Source organism: Pelobates fuscus, chromosome 11 (genome assembly GCF_036172605.1).
Source record: "Pelobates fuscus isolate aPelFus1 chromosome 11, aPelFus1.pri, whole genome shotgun sequence".
In the NCBI taxonomy this organism is placed as follows: Eukaryota; Metazoa; Chordata; class Amphibia; order Anura; family Pelobatidae; genus Pelobates; species Pelobates fuscus.
The window spans coordinates 143195469-143213369 of record NC_086327.1 but is presented as its reverse complement, the minus strand read 5'-3'; the positions used below and the strand labels follow the sequence as shown (position 1 = coordinate 143213369).

Genomic DNA, 17901 nt, shown 5'->3' with positions numbered 1-17901 from the left:
AGAGTCACTCCCAATATCCCAGTATATGCGAGTATTGAGATATAACAGCGATCTCACGAACCAGGCACATCAACTTCAAGAGATGACCGCGAGATTTCTGACTAGAGGGTACAGTCGTATAGTTCTCGATAGAGCATTGGATAAAGCTAAAAGACACATGACATGGGAACATATGGAGACTGCAAGTCATGCATCTATCCCAACCAAGATGTATCTACCACTCACCCTACATACTGGTACCCCACATATCCAGAAAGCCATTCACAAATACTGGGGCATCTTGGGTTCCGACAAAAACTTACCACCAATTTTCTCTCAAAAACCTAACATCAGTCTAAGGAGAAATAAAAACCTGAGAGATCTATTGGTTAAAAGCGATCCGATTAAATGCTATCAGAAATCTACAGGACCGACCAAGAAAGGCTGTTATCGTTGCAGCGGATGTGTAACGTGTAGCCACATGAACACAGGTGGCTCATTTGTTCATCCACATAGTGGCACTCGAATTCCCATCATTCATTACATCTCATGCTTGACCGACCATGTTATATACCTCATCACCTGTCCGTGTGGTTTGTCCTACGTTGGAAAGACGGATTTGACCCTTCGTGAAAGGATCCGAGGCCATAGATCCACTATTACCACTGCCTTCAGGGATCAAAAATCCGACAAACCCGTTGCCAAACACTTCCTTCTACTGAACCATAGACTTCCTACCCTCAAATTTATGGCCATTGACCATGTACCACCCAGCCCCAGAGGAGGAGACAGATCAAAATTACTACTGCAACGAGAAACGTATTGGATTCACCGTTTAGACACGGTCACCCCAAAGGGACTAAACGAATATATCTCATTCACTATGTTCTTATAAATGCTATCTGATAACTACAGTTCGTCCTTCGGAATTTGTTGATATATAACCTTGGTTTCTCAGTTATCTATTACCTCTGACCTGATTGGTTTATAATGTATGATGTATATCTCCTTTATGTTCATAATATTTTCTGAATATTCTAATGTTTACGTTTTTGACATCGATTACGATTAGCTTTACGGGTATGTCATTGTGGCCTTTGGCCGTATATCGTTTTTTAAATTTACGTTCTTTCACACACATATTTAGATCACTTGTCACAGGTGGTTTAGCCTTCACGGCATCTGGCCAGACCCGATATACTTTTTGACATACTAGAAATTCTCTGTTTGAATATGTTCTCATATTCATTTGTTTTTATCCTACACGTTATGATCTCCTGGAGGGATCTCGTCATTTGTCTTGCACTATATGCTTTGTCACACGGGTTTTCCGGCATACTCTCGGTTCACCCTTTGAGTTTACATTCCATCGCTTAGCAACCACACAGTCATTTTCACGGAGTGGATACTCCATCTCTTAGCAACCATGACGCACACACGCACGCACGTCATAGGAGTCACATGATGGGGTGTAACACTTCCGGGTTCGAGTAGCCGCACACACGAGATTGGTGAGTTGCTCATTAATGTTTTGCTATTTAAACGTTGTTTTCACACACTTTATTTAATCTTGAAAAAGACCCTAAGGGGTCGAAACGTCGATTTGTTGATTTGATGTAATTTTTTTATCACAGTAAACACTGAATAAGAAGTCCTTTTTGAGTGCTCTGATTTTTTCGTTTGTATATATATATATATATATATATATATATATATATATATATATATATATAATATACATACATATACACACACAAAATGAAGAGATGCACTCTCAGGGCTTTAAAAAGTGAAAAAAAGAGGATTTATTTCAATAGGAAATACATCGAAAGGACCTTGAGAAAGCCCTGAACGGGTCAAAACATCGGTTATTTTTTCGATGCCTTACTAAAACCTCACAAAGACCCGATTAACCCTCCATAGTGGCTCAGGGTCGCATGACTCCACGCAGGTAACCTTTCCCCAGCCCCGTCACACACGCCTGCCGTTTAGGAGCAGCTGCTGTTGAGACAGGTACTGAGCGAGGTCTGATTTATTTTAAATATACATTTAACCCCTTAAGGACCAAACTTCTGGAATAAAAGGGAATCATGACATGTCACACATGTCATGTGTCCTTAAGGGGTTAATGATGCGATGTGAGGGAATGGGTGCTAAGGGCAATATGTAGGTTGGGGAACGCAAGGCAGACAGGGGCACAGAACGGCGCATAGCAGCCCAATTAAAGATGGATTTTAAACCATTGAAGTTAGGGACGAAAGAGTGAGGACCTGGTTTGGTAGTAAAGAAGAAGACAGGAGACTATCGCCCAGTCATCAACCTATGCCAACCCAATGGTTTTGGGGCGTACCAACAACTCAAGAAGGAAGGTATCCATCTCTTAAGGGACCTACTCCTCGAAGGGAGTTCGCAATGTTGGATTTGAAGGACGCTTACCTACTGGTTCACATGGTGCCTCATGAAGTTTCTGAAGCCCACCACGGCGCACTGAAGAGCAAAGGGTATCCCGCTGTCGCATACCTAGACGACTTACTGACTTTTTGCAAGTACTATTCCTGACTACGTTCACAAAACGAGATTTATGTTACAGTTTCGGGAATTGTTGGGATACATTGTGAACAGAGAGGAGTCGGTTCGATCCCAGTTTCGAGTGACTGTTCCTCTACTTCGGAATAGATTCCACTTTGGGCGGATTACACCTTCCCACATCATCGATGGCGACAATTCGTAAGAAAATTCGACGGGTACGGTGGAAAGGCACCATAATCCTTTGACTATTGCCCAGGAACACTTCACTACTGGGTCAGACATCAGCTGAAAGCTCACTGCCTGAGATCCGGGCACACCTATGAAATTGGGATCAGAATAGCAAAGACTTCGATAGTACTCATTACCGAGGTAAAGGAATCAAGCGTGACACCCAGAATGATTGTCCTTAATTTGGATCATCCTCGACTTCTTCAGTTTTAACTTGCCTTTGGACAGATCCAAAAGGAAAACATCATCCATTGATAATGCAGGAGCGTCTGGAGTTGGTGGATTGGTGTCTTCCAAGGGAAACTGGTATGTCAAGGGACTATCGCAACCAACTAGAGACCTATTATGGGACTCATGGACAACAGGTATTCCCCAAAATAACTTATCCGCATGGAACACCTGGAGCTCGCTGGTGTATGGAAAGGGACGGCGATCCTTTTATTACCCCTATCTCCTCGATGTTGAATTTTTTGGAACTAGTCAGATAACACAAACCTATCCCTCTGGCAGCCGTAGTCACGTTACTTTAAGTCTTTTCGTCGGGTATCAGATGTACTGGAGTTCGACGTAGATGGTCTTTTCGGTATCACCAGAAGAAATGATTTCTACGGTGTCTCGTAGAACTAAATCTTATTCGTGTCAGTATCTTACCCTGTTCCCGGCGGTTCCCCAGTCTTTGTACAGTTATTGCGGTATTTTGCTATACGGAGATCACGACAACACTTAGATTGTCACATTCAAGACATCTACTGGTCTTATACAAACCATACAAGCCAGTTACCATGAACACCGCCTAGATGAGTTCATTGGTTGTTATCGCTAGCGAGGGTGGAGACGTGTTTGGGTACTCATTCGGTACAAGGCGCGGCTGCTTCTCAGGCCTTCACGGGGGGCCTCTATATTTTACAGGCGGCGAATTGGACACGGCGAGAAAACTTCCGTATATTTAATTTCGTCAAACCACACACGCATCCTTCCCGCTCATACCACAGCTTTAAAAATGCAAAATATGAAGCCTTCTGTCATGTGATAAAATTGTAGATTATGCTAACGTAGTGTACCTATAATCTTACAGGGTTAGGAGTAGTGGGAGTTGGCACCCAGACCACTCCAATGAGCAGAAGTGGTCTGGGTGCCTGGAGTGTCCCTTTAAGTATACTATGGTGGTTTAATGTTTCAGTATATTAACTTAATATAAATATAGATACGAATAGTACTGGATTTAATGTGGACAACAATTGATTTCCATCACCTTTCACGTATTTCTGTTCTTTTCAGCGTAATCACCATAAAGATCAAGATAAAGCTGGAAGGTTTCAAGTCTAGTTCCAAGTTATGTGCTACACGTTACTCAGGACTGTTATTTGAATTCCCTGACGTTGTTATAGATTGTTTTTCGCATTAAAGAAAGAGGAAATCATGTGACTGTCAGGGCTTTATATATGGATGTGATGCCTGTTACTGATTGGTTTAAAGTTTTTTCTGATTGACTTGTGCTGCTGGAGGCATAAAGTAAAGAAATTTATGCAAAATACTCGCCTCCTGTCATTATTAAAATTAAGATTATAGGTACACTACGTTAGCATAATCTACAATTATGTGGGTTGGACATCGTGGGCGGGGCTTTGAGCAGTGGGTGTGGTAAATTTTCAAGTAATTGATAGCTGTGCTGCAAGTGTCCCTGGAAATGTTTTTCAAATGTTGGCAACTATGCCGGTTGTATATCACTGGCAAAAACACTAAAAACTTCCTTTACCTCTGAAACCTCATTGCAAGCCAAGTCATTTGTCCCTAGATGGACAAGTACATCCAATGCCCTTTCCTGCTTTGCTCGCTTAACAATATTACAAAGTCGTCTCCTGTCTCTGTGAGCAGTAGCTCCGGGAAGACATCCCACAACACCACCATTGTCAAGCTCCACACCTCTTACGATAGAATCCCCCAACAACAACAACTGCTTTCTATTAGGCCTCACCATAGTCTCCAAGACGGTCTCCGTAACACCACAACCCCCAGTGCCAGAGCCGGCCTCCGTAACACCACTAACCCCCAGTGCCGGCCTCCGTACCACCACTAACCCCCAGTGCCGGCCTCCGTACCACCACTAACCCCCAGTGCCGGCCTCCGTACCACCACTAACCCCCAGTGCCGGCCTCCGTACCACCACTAACCCCCAGTGCCGGTCTTCGTACCACCACTAACCCCCAGTGCCGGTCCCCGTACCACCACTAACCCCCAGTGCCGGTCTCCGTACCACCACTAGCCCCCAGTGCCGGTCTCCGTACCACCACTAGCCCCCAGTGCCGGTCTCCGTACCACCACTAGCCCCCAGTGCCGGTCTCCGTACCACCACTAGCCCCCAGTGCCGGTCTCCGTACCACCACTACCCCCCAGTGCCGGTCTCCGTACCACCACTACCCCCCAGTGCCGGTCTCCGTACCACCACTACCCCCCAGTGCCGGTCTCCGTACCACCACTACCCCCCAGTGCCGGTCTCCGTACCACCACTACCCCCCAGTGCCGGTCTCCGTACCACCACTACCCCCCAGTGCCGGTCTCCGTACCACCACTACCCCCCAGTGCCGGTCTCCGTACCACCACTACCCCCCAGTGCCGGTCTCCGTACCACCACTACCCCCCAGTGCCGGTCTCCGTACCACCACTACCCCCCAGTGCCGGTCTCCGTACCACCACTACCCCCCAGTGCCGGTCTCCGTACCACCACTACCCCCCAGTGCCGGTCTCCGTACCACCACTACCCCCCAGTGCCGGTCTCCGTACCACCACTACCCCCCAGTGCCGGTCTCCGTACCACCACTACCCCCCAGTGCCGGTCTCCGTACCACCACTACCCCCCAGTGCCGGTAGTGTGGGGCCGTATTAAACCGGAACGCGGGCCGGCCTTTGGACATGACTGATGTAGAGCAACAGACTGTGCAATATGCCTTTTATCCACAACTCTAATGCCTCGTTTCCACTGAGCGGATCGGTTCGCTATTTTGGGTGTTTCCATTATGAAAGTAGTCCATACAAGCGAACCGTACTGATCCATTCAGGGTCCTGCTTCAGATGTAGGGCCGTAGGAACACTCACCAGAATGGGCTGGTCCATTCTAAACCTTCCAAACTGTACCGACCCGAACCGATCCGCTCAGTGGAAACGAGGCATAAGTCTACCAGATCCTACAGTTACTGCTTCTTATAACCACTTTAGGTTACATATTCTAGTGAGCACCTAAAACTCCTTTTTAAACATATGCAGCTTAACATGTCCGTGCAGAAAACATTTAATCTGTGCTTAATGGGCTTCTCACAATTTACATGCCACAAAACACCTACTAAGCAATGGCAGGACAATGCTGCGGTTATTCACTCTCCTGGGGGAGGGAAGCAAAAAGAAACAATGTTTATGATTGTGAGAAGATCAATCTATCCGACTCAGGCCTCCGAGAACATGCCACGGCCACGGTCAGATCTCTCTGTGACATAACTCACAAGAGACAACGGCTAAAGAGAATTTATGCAAGCGCTGGGCCATGAATAGCCTGAATTATCCTGTATCAGGTTAGATATAGACTACAGATTTAAGACAAATGTTACTCCATGAATGTTCTTTAAATATTCTTGCAGGTCTTTCAAGCCATGCTGGAATTTTACAAGAGAGCATTTTTAAGGACAAGGAAAGTTAAGCTTGATCAAGTACATGACTTGCACAAATTACATAGACATGGCAACCTGATCATGGGAAGCTTGCCCCTTTTTTTCAAATCTAGATTATGGGAACCCTTCATGACAAAGGATTTGGCAAACGCTCTCTAATATGGCAAACATGGCAAGTGATCTTTAACCCTTTATTGTGTGACATGTCATGATTCCCTTTTATTCCAGAAGTTTGGTCCTTAAGGGGTTTATAAAGGTGTTAATTAAAAAATAAATAAAAATAAATTTAAATATAGGGAAAAAGACATGGCACCAGCGTCTGAACCCCTTTTTAGAATCGGTGGATTATCAGATTGTGTGCAGGGAGGTAAGGACGTAGACTCTGCTGGCAACATATGTTTATTTAATTAACTTTTTCTACGGATATAACCAAGTGCTTTTTAAGGAAAAAGGGGTAAAACGGCTCCAAATGAATTTGAAGACAGGACTAGAATGTTCTTAAGGACGATCTGGGATTCCTGGATATGGACGAGAACAGACCCAATGCGTCAAAGCAGCAGAGCAGAGTTTCCTGAACGAACAGTAATGTCTAGCAAGCAGGGAACAAGTAGAGGCACAGCAAAAGATTAAAGTTTAGATAAAATAGAGGGGAGATCTGAAGTGAATACGTGCTGTATTATAAATCAGAAAAAAATACTCATGGAAAACAGGTATCACGGAAAGGGAAATGTACACACTAAGGAAAAAACCCACAGCACTATGAAAAGATTGTAAGATAAGAATCAGCAGAGAGAAAAAACAAAGCAGGAGAGGGGGCAGCATCAATTCAACAAAGTTAGGTTTCAGGGCTCCTTTTAAAAATATCTTTAAAATTAACCAGTCGTTCATAAACTGCAAAGCTTGGTACGAGCAAGGTTTAACATTTACTCCATTTATATAGTTGGATCTAGGTGCCACGCACTCACCCTTCGCTAGCCATCTGTTAATGTAAGCGGCCATGCTAGTCACCAAAATACATGGAATGGAAAAGCAGCTTGATTTCTATTGTAGGTGTAGCTCACGTGTTTAGGATTTAACAGGTAAAGATCACGTATTTCAAGCATCAAGCATCATTTCATTGTTTCAACACTAAAACTTTTCAAAGTTCATATTGAGTTTGTAGGTTTAGTAGCAATTTAACAAAAAAATTACATTAACATTTGTAAAAAAAAAAAAAAAAAATGACATCAGGGTGTGTACTTAGAGGCATGACACATTTCATACAGACCTTCAGTAAAAATACTTCACATACATGATTTGTGGCGTACACCGAGTAAGCCTGAATTCTGCATACACTTACCCCAATACCGCCTCTTACTCACAATCATTGGCAAAATGAATGAACTGGAATCCTAGGGGCACTCGCCATAACTGACCCTGGCCTCGTTCCAACAATTGCTGCAAGTGAACCATATTCCAAATAACTCTTCTTCACCCGGGAACAAAACGTGAATACCTGCGGTAACTGCTCCAGTCTCACACGAAAGCATTTTGGAAGGATTTAAAGGAGAAATTTAACATTTAACAGTTGTGCTTTAAGCAGCACTGGGCACTCTATACACCCCTGCTGTTTGCCAACTGAGAGTCATATTCTATTGTGATTCAAGATCTCTAAACACTGGGTTGTTACAAGAGAAATATACAGCCATTGGTATTTAAAGGGTTAATAGCACACCGGCACATTAGGCAATTCTCAATGTAACAACAAGCTATGCTGGGAACAAAGATAATGAACAATTTCACTATCAAGAAAGCAAGTAGTTTGCAACGGCACAGAGCGTTAAATCAGGAAACTATAAAGTGAGCACGGTTGGAGCCAACAGTACCCGTTGTTTGCTTGGCAGAGTGCGCAGGCACATAACACGTCCCTTTCTGCCAGGGGTCTGCAATCCAGCGCAGGCTCGGTATACAGCTATGTGTTAGTAGAATGTATGGAGAAGCAGAAAAGAAAATTTTATGAACAATTTGTTGACAAACAGAGTGGAACAATTTCAAAGTGCATCCCTGCTCTTCCAAGCAGTGCTGTCTTGGCAGGGTGGCTTGGGAGTGCCGGGAGCGAGAAACCCACTCAGGCAGAAAACCCACGGTCTAAATAGAATCCTTTTTTACTGAATAGAGTAGGACAGGGCCAACGAGCTGATGTGTTTGGATAGCAGATTAGCCATCACTGCCAATCTACCAAGTACTGCCTCAGAGCACTCTGACCTCCCAACCTAGCCACAAACATGCAGAGCCATTCATTCTTCATTAACAATCATATTGAACACAGGAACTTCAACCCACTAATAACGCAAAGAAATCGTTAAGGATGCAACAGACCAAGTGAATCAAACACAATTTATAAAATACCGGTACATCTGATTTGTCAGTTTTACTGGTAAAGACCGCAAGAAAATCCCCTAAAGTAAAACCAAAGACCAGAAATAAAAATGGAGGTGGGAGGCTGTGTACCTGCGTAACGTAACGGAGCATCTTTATCCAATGCGATCAGAGGAGGGTCCAACAAAACTGCATTATCGCTTTCTGTTACGATCCCGTGGTAAGTGGATTCAATCCATGGCTTATGCTTGTTGACTGTAAGAAAGAAAAACAAGTTGTTAAAACGATTAATAGGTGTCATTTCAGTTAAATCCAGAACATTATGCTTTCCATTCATCTTAAACCAAATCGATCCTCCGGGACAGAATATCCACATCCAGAACGCAGTGAATGAAAAAAGAAACAGCACATTTTAGGTTGAAATATAATTTTGAGCTATGTATTGCAATTTAGTTTTCAATTCCCCTCCATGTGCTGTTTAGTAAATAATCCCTTATGACTCTGGTGGGGTAGCTAAATATTTCAAAATAGTAAAATAGTGTAGCGCTTTAAATCTATAATTATCTAAATATTTGTAAAGCTAATAAGGACATGAGGCAGAGTGGGTGAGCTTAGGCTGCAAGGAATCCCCATTTTTAGTATGAGGTTTTAAAATCGGGGAAAAAATATAGATTTGAGAGAACTGCCTACAGCCTCCCAGCACTGTAACCACTTTAATAAGTTGCTGTAGTAGATGTAGTTAAAGGACCACTATAGGCACCCAGACCACTTCAGCTCAATGAAGTTTTAACCCTGCAGCTGTAGATAGTTTCAGAGAAACTGCTATGTTTACATTGAGGGTTAATTCAGCCTGTAGTGGCTGTCTCCCTAACAGTCACTAGAGGCCGCATCCGCGATCCTTACTGTGGAAATCGCATTAAGGACACGCTGACGTCCATAGGAAAGCATTGAGTAATGCTTTCCTATGGGCGGTTTGAATGCGCACATGCACATTTGGAGCGGACGTCGGCAGGGTGAGGAGAGGTCACCAGCGCTTAGGAAGCCCGGCGCTGGATTAAGGTAGGTGGCTGAAGGGATTTTAACCTCTTCACCTCAGCGGGAGGGGATGACCTATTAACGAGATTGTTTTCCTGGCACTATAGTGCTCCTTTAAATCTGCAACGGTGAGTGTTTTCACTGAACGGGAAAATAATTGTAGCCGTCTCTGTGTTGATTCTAGAACACAAAAAAGTTGTTTTTAATTCATGGCGAAACAAGGAAAGTCCTTTGGATGAGAGTATCTTTATTTTAACAGAGGGTTGGCCAACTGTTGCACAAGCCATAGAACTAAAAATTCCCACAAAGCTTTATAGACTTGCAACGCATAATGGTAGTTGTAGTTCTGCAACAGCTGGGGACCATTTCCCTCACCGCCCGTTTTAGTGCATTATTTGAAGCAGGAAGGTGGCATCAAACGCAGCCTGCAGTAACCTTTTACCTACCAGAGGTGAGCGCGGACAAAACAAAGACAGAACAAGTTTAAGCTTTTAATCTGATTAAGCATGTTTACATTTATACAGCAATCAGAGGTAAAGCGATAACCCTGTGACCTTTCTGTCAAATAACATGGAAAAACAACAGCTTGATCTCTCGCTAACCAAAAATCTATAAAACTAAGACAAAAAAAATACAACCACAACATACTGTCACATGCAGGTATTACCTGGGTTATGGACTCCCTCTTCCAACACAAAGTTTCAAGGCCCTAAATGATGGGCGATATTTTCTTGAACAATAAACAATGGGGAGACCTATGCAGGCTGAGGAAAGGAGCAGAAGCTCATTCCTAAACAGGAAATGCCATTAAATGTCTATTTGGCAGGAAGTAACAAAAAGACCACACATGTGCTGCAGTTGCTACGGAAGCTCCCGTCGGCACTCTTAGAACTGGTTAGGGCAGGGGTAGGCACTGTGCCGATATAGGATTGTGATGTTCTGTAGGGTGCCGGTCCTATTTTTTTTAAATTGAGGTGTGTATGTTGCCGTATTCTGCTGGTGTTATTTATACTGTAATTGCTTTGTATCGTTGTATTTGTAGTAGTTTGGGGTATCGTGTATGATACATATGAATGTGGGCTGTGTATGGAATTGTGTGTGGATGGATATGTCACATTGTGTGTTTGGTAGTGTGTGTATGTGTGGGGCTGTTTAGGTTATTGCATGTGAGAGGCTGCATGTGGGGTTGTGTACATGTATGTGGATTGTTAGCGGGTTACGTTTGTGCGGATTATGTGTATGTTTGTAGGCTGTTCGTATTATTTGTATGAGGGAGGGTTATTGTGCATTTCTGTGTATATCTAGCAGTGTTGGTGGCTTCCCTGGGTTCCAGTGGGGAAACAGGCTGGCCAGGTACAGGTCAAGGACAGGGCTGCTCTACTTCAGTGTTGATTCCCATTCACAAGTGCTGGGAGGAAGAGATCTGAGATCCCTCACTATGTGCTGCAATGCATAAATTGAGGATTGTCCTTCACCACCTTTTCGTATTAGCAGATATCTGACATTTCACTGGGACTCCTGATAGGCCAGAGCCTGTTTGGCTCTAGCATCCTTGAGTGCCGTGCAGACACCTTGAGTGCCGGGCATGGCACTACTGCCATAGGTTGCCTACCCCTGGGTTAGGGAGTGACCCAACGTCACTTCCTTCCAATGCCGGTGTGCCTAAGTCACGGACGAGATGCGTCCTAGCAGGACAAAGCAAAGAATAGAGGCGGAGCGCAGGACGGCCAAGAGTTGGGTGTTACATGAAGAGTAACGAAGCGGCACTGGAAGAAAAGAGAGTAAATCTTTTGATTTTACTTTGAGTACACCATGTATCTTTATAATATAAGTTGTATTCAATGTATATGGAAGTGATTTAAGGGAAGCCATTTTTTTCCCATTACAGGTTCACTTTAAGAAAACATCCCTGGAATGCTCTTATGTTTGTCTACAGCCCTATGAAGTGTTGATTCCTTGCAATACAAAAACTGGACCATCGTTGACTCCAGACATTCCTGGCGCTAGTTTCTAAACGAAATGAATCCATGATCCACTAGGTTATTTTTAATCCGTTCACAGGATGAGGTGTGCAGCAGAGGTAATGAAAAACACTTTGGGGGACATTACACTAAGGAATTCCTAACCAATCGGTAGCTTTTTCTGACTTTTCGCTCACGGTACATATTTCATGGACCATTTACTGCCAGCACTACGGTTGATACTGGAAATGTTAGTGATCAAAAGAGGAAATTAAAAAAAAAAACACAGGACTAACCTATGATTTACTAAAGAATTACTAAATGTGATGCTTGATAGCTCAGGTTAACAGGTTTAAAAAAGCGCATTTTGGACCAGTCTTCTGGCTCAGAGCACATGCGCGCACTCTGAACAGAGCTCCGGGCTTCCTAAGTCACGCGTGTCGAGGTGCAACCCGCCCCCAGCACAAATGTGCACATATCTCTGAATGTACAGCTTTTCAAAGAGAAACGCTACACAAACATTCTTACCCCCCATGGCCACTTCTAAAAACTCTACTTTCCTTCGGCATTATGTAAGGTTATTGAATTTGATGTAACCGGTTATCAAGAAATCTTTAGTAAACACTGGGAGCATGTGTCATCAAGGGACAGGAGGTTTATGTTTGGAGTATATTCTATGAGAAGTGGGAAACCCAGCTTGAATCGTAGTCAGACAACCTCACTAGTAAGTGACCTTGAGCAACACACATAACGATATAAATCCACCTACCTGAAAATCCTATGTTTGAGCCTTCTTCACCACTAAATATTCCCTTTCTAGAGTTGTACAGTGCTGAGGAATATGTTTGCGCCACATAAATGCTAATCATTTAAATTCTACTCATGCAGAAATAGGATTTTTTTGGTGGCATCTGTTTTGTCAAGTCTTTTTAGGTGTTGAATTCACCAAGTGTCTGATGGTCCCATTAAAGTGTGCTTTTATGGTGTTTTCAAAAGTTACAGCGTCAAATATAAGGCTTGTGTTTCATTTTTTTCACATTAAAATTCGCCAGATTGCTTACGTTGCCTTTATGACCCTATGGTAGCCCAAGAATGAAAATTACCCCTATGATGGCATACCATTTGCAATAGTAGACAACCCAAGGTATTGCAAATGGGGTATGTCCAGTCTTTTTTAGTAGCCACTTAGTCACAAACACTGGCCAAAATTGGTGTTTTTTGCATTTTTCACACACAAATACTAACACTAACTTTGGCCAGAGTTTGTGAAAGATACGTTTTAAGTTTAAATTTCATTCCACAGCAGTGACATACAAGAATTTTAATCCTGAGTGTTTTTGCTGAAAATAAAAAGAATAAGCCTCTTACCAGTGATGAGTGAGGAGGGTGGAATATTTGCGTAGTATCAAAGTGTTAAAAATTAATCAATTTTAAAAAAATAATAAACATCTAAATCACACACTAATCCCAATACCACAGTGCCTGGAGTGATGCTGCACACCCAAGAAAGTAAAAGCCAATTTGCAATTTTGGTCTCTGTGAATTTATAAATAAAGAATGCTCGCTACATTTGTCAACATTGTGTCAAAGAAGGCTTGTAGCTGTCAGTGATTCACAAACTGTCATTTTTGTGCTCAATGGAATAAAAGGACCACTATAGGCACTTCAGCTCAATGAAGTGATCTGGGTGCCAGGTCCATCTAGGGTTAACCCTGCAGCTGTAAACATAGCAGCTTCAGAGAAACGGCTATGTTTACATATAGGTTAATCCAGCCTCTAGTGGCTGTCTCATTGACAGCCGCTAGAGGCGCTTCTGCTTTCCATTGGACTGACTGAATGTGCACGCGGCTCTTGCCGCGCATGTGCATACAGCCAATGACGTCGTAAGGAGGAGGAGGAGGAGAGTCCCCAGCGCCGAGGGAGCCCGGCGATGGAGAAAGGTAAGAATTTAACCCCTTCCTCACCCTAGAGCCCGGCGGGAGGGCGACCTATTAACACTATAGTGCCAGGAAAACGAGTTTGTTTTCCTGGCACTATAGTGGTCCTTTAACACGGTTTGCGTATCACGGTAGTCTATAATCCAATCTTGCTAAATTAATTCAATTTCTTCCTGTCCAACTTAATTCTACATTCTTTAAGGAAGCACTTTTCATGTACTACACATCAGCAAGAATAATTGACATTTGTCAAGAACCTGATGGATACAGCAACCAGAAAATATATAATAATCTTCCCATAATCAAAGCAACACTCTCAACCTATCACTGCCTTTGCTTGTACGGCATGGTAAGGCTAATACGGAGTAACACTCTGCCTTATCCTTACTTCCAGCACAGGAGCATAGTGCTCGGTGACCCTCATTCATTGCCAAATCCATCGAAACTAGCTTAGTGCCAGGAGACTCCAAGAACTAGCTCATTTAAATAAAGTGGTTATGGTGCCTAAAATGTCCTTTTAAACAGCACCACAAGGAGAAGTACAAAGCAGGGGCTAACCCAGCCTACGCAATACCTGGGTGGCAAGCAAGACCCCAAGCCTAGGCAGTACTGCCTGCTTAGGTCACCACATGCCTACGCTGAAGTGGAAATTAACGTAACAAAAAACACAGCTCACTACTCGGAGAGTTATTCCAATTGAATTTGGCCTAGATTTTTAAAGTTCTGTTTGAATTCTGGAAAAAATTTCATTTGTGTGAATAACCTTGTATTTATAGCAGAACTTTGTGATCCAAAAGCAACAGAGGGATGCAGCTCCCTAAATATACCTGTGGTGGAATGGGCACAAATCACACACTGTAGCATGACTAATATTGGCCCTTTTAAAAAATTGGAATTGTAGAAATTTTATCTGCAACGAATCGGCATTCGTAAAGTGCTGCCGGGAAATCTATGCGCGACTAGAAGACTGAAAATCAATTAATCACTGCGGTTTCTCAACAATCCTCTCGATTAGAATTGATTTCCTTCTGTGAACATATGGAGTTAATACAATGCTGGGCATGAGGAAAACATGTACTGAGGTAAAAAGGCCAAATACACCCCTTATGAACAGCCAAACGATTAGCTGCAGTTTGTGTTCTTTCCTCAGTTTCTGTGATACTTTAAATCCTATCCCCGCGGTCGTGACGAGATGTGATCTAATCCAATTTACTGACAATATGTTGAGCTTCGGTTTCACTTTAGTTGCAGATCGTGTTTCATTATGGTGGTTATACAGTTGTAGATGAAATTACAAACATGTAAATAAAACGTAACAAAAAAAAATGTAATTAATATATTATATACCCCCAGAACTAAGTGAAGGAATATAAAAGAAAGCTCTGAGGGGGGCGGGGCCGGACCGCCATGCTAACCGGTCGCATGCAGGAGAGGCTCCGGTGAAACCGGGCCTCTTAAGCTACTTAACGCAGACTTTCGCACAATAAACGAGCCCACGAGATACCCACGGCTGTGGGAGAGGCAGCAGACCCCGAGATCGGGAGTTCTGGTCCCCAGGAGGAAGCACGGAGCTTTGAGGGCTGCGGCCTACCCGGGACGGGAGCCAGGTGGACGGCCGCCGCGTGTCCCTCCCCGACTACCACATACCGACTGCCTGAGTCGCTTGCCGGCCCCGTTCTCCCCCCCTTTGGACCGGGGGGGACATCCCGGTCCCCACTGAGGAAAGCTTGAGCCGCATGGGGATTGAGGCGCACGGAACCCGCAAGATGGCGGCGGATCACAGCCCTGTGCCGCCCACTCCTACACCAGGGAGTCTCTATGAGCCACAGTTGCATCACCTGCCAAGCCAAAGGGCCCCAATCAAAATATAACCGCTGGTCTGCCGCTGTCTGGGAGAGAGAAACACCTACTGCCCATAACGGATGTCCCCTGGCGGGGCCGAGAGCAAGAGGCGAGGGATGAAAGCGAGTAACACCCAAATGGACTCACATGTACCCTACACATGGTACAAGTGCGACTCACTGGACCACCGAGCCTGACAAGGGGAGATCTACCACACAAAGAGGAGTACCTGTGACCAGCAGATCTGTGACAGAGGGGAAGGAGCACTACATGCCAGCACAGAGACTCTCACAACCCCATTGACTCAACAGGGGGCAACAGCCTCTCGTGTACCACTTGCCACCTAACATGCTCTGAAATACACCGCAGCCATATTGTGATAACTAACACCGTGATGCCTAACAATGATATCTAATGCAGTAGAAACCCACTCAGCTCCAGTGGTTGTATCCATGCGAATTCTAAGCCTCACTGCAACATCTACTTTAAGCTGTGCAGTGACAGGTTAAGCCGGTCGCTGGTACATACAATGCTGTTGTGATTAGCGTAGCATGTCTTGATTAAGCTCCATCTCTTAATGACCCAAAGCAACATAGATATGCACTGATGTAAAAGCTTATAATTAACCGTATGTTTGACTATGCGGACACTCTCTGTCCCTTTAGTTTAAAATTGCATCCTTTAAACTGAGGAGCAATGTATGTTCTGTATTTTAAGCCTACAAACCATGATGAGAACCAGTACAATAGACGCCATTACTCAGCTGGTATTTAGCCGGTTTTATAAATTTGATGCAAATGCTTATAATTAACCATAAGTGAGACTACGCTTATAATATCATAACCTTTAGTGTAAAATCGTATCTCTTATCTTGACATGACTGTTCCAGCTCTAGCCTATGAATATAAAAATGTGCTGTCAAATCGCATGCCATGTTAATCCTATTGTCCTTACTCGGCTTGCCAATGCTGTTGTGGCATTGCAAGACAAAATGTTAAATGTCTTTACATGCACAAGAAAAATAAAGAATAAAAAAACAAAAAAAGAAAGCTCTGTAAACCAAGTAAGATAAATTATTAATATTAGATATACAACCCCCGAGGATATAGATAATAAGAGGTCAATGAATAGCAGGCATGTCTCCCCTCAGGGGTATAACTCAAATTTAAAGTCTGGTTCCAATAGTACTTTAGTAGTAAGATTAAGTCACACAGAAAAGCTGAGCATGTTTCCACAATAAGTGGACCTCAGGAATTGAAGATTTTTGTATAGTTCCACATTGTTAAAAAAAAAAAAAAAAAAAATTTAAAAAAAAGCAGCAGACATGCAAATAACTAAAAGAAATTAGAAAAGTCCAACATCCAACGCGTTTCATTTATATATATATGAAAAAATGCTCTTGCACTCACGCTTTAAATGTCCCTTGTGTGCCGGGTGCTAAGCCAAGGATCTCACGGTCCAGATAAAAAATCCAAATGTTATTAAAAGCATATTTAAAATGATCATTTTAAAATATGCTTTAATAAAATTTGGATTTTTTATCTTGACCGTGAGTGCTGCTACCTCTTTGGAATATATATATATACACACACACATACACACACACACACACACACACACACTTTTTTCTTTTATACGTTTATAGGGTGTGAGATAGACACCTCCAGTTAGCTCGTTTTATACCAAGTGATTTTCTTTATATGATTTTAATAAAATGGTTGGTTTTGTACAATGATCTAGCTATGCAACACCAGCACTACTATGTAGGCTAGTCCACATGGGCATTGGAGTTTAAAGATCACGTATGGATTAGCCTACATAGGCAAAACAGAGACACCCTTGAGAGAACGGATTAGGGGACATCGGTCCAGAATACAGGTAGCGACACTCTGATCAACCAGTTGCAAAGCACTTTTTTGACCAACACCACCCACAAACATCCTTGAAGTTTGTTGGTCCAGACCACATTCTACTACCCAAGCGTGGCGGAGACCGTGGGAAATTGTTACTTAATAGAGAAACTATTTGGATTTTTGAGTTGGATACAGTTTCTCCTTGACAATTGAATAAGCCAATTCATCTCATGCTTTTCTGTGATCTAAAAAAAAACGTGCAAAAGTTAGGTGCTCACTAGATACAATATAAAGGCAGCAAGTCTTACATGGATTCCCCAACCTTGTGAAAACATACAAAATAAACAAAAAGTAGGCTGCGCCTAAAGAGAATCAGTAACGTCACGGCAAAAAAAAGTATACACGTACACTATTTTACAAAAAATTGTGAAAAACTTTTAACAATAGGCTAAAATATAATAGTGTAACAAGGATACACTCACACATTGTAGAGTTACTGAGGGCTCTGCTGTTTTCAGTG

General features: G+C 43.2%; 1 protein-coding gene across 4 annotated transcripts in view; it reads right to left on the bottom strand.

Annotated features, from left to right (window-relative positions):
- The window catches only part of CLSTN1 (calsyntenin 1), a 93464-nt gene that overhangs the window by 63331 nt on the left and 12232 nt on the right, over nucleotides 1-17901 (bottom strand). For all 4 annotated transcript variants that reach the window (XM_063436303.1, XM_063436305.1, XM_063436304.1 and 1 more), the window contains exon 2: nucleotides 8886-9008. In XM_063436303.1, coding sequence (XP_063292373.1) covers nucleotides 8886-9008 — 123 coding nt within the window. The remainder of the gene's footprint in view (nucleotides 1-8885; nucleotides 9009-17901) is intronic.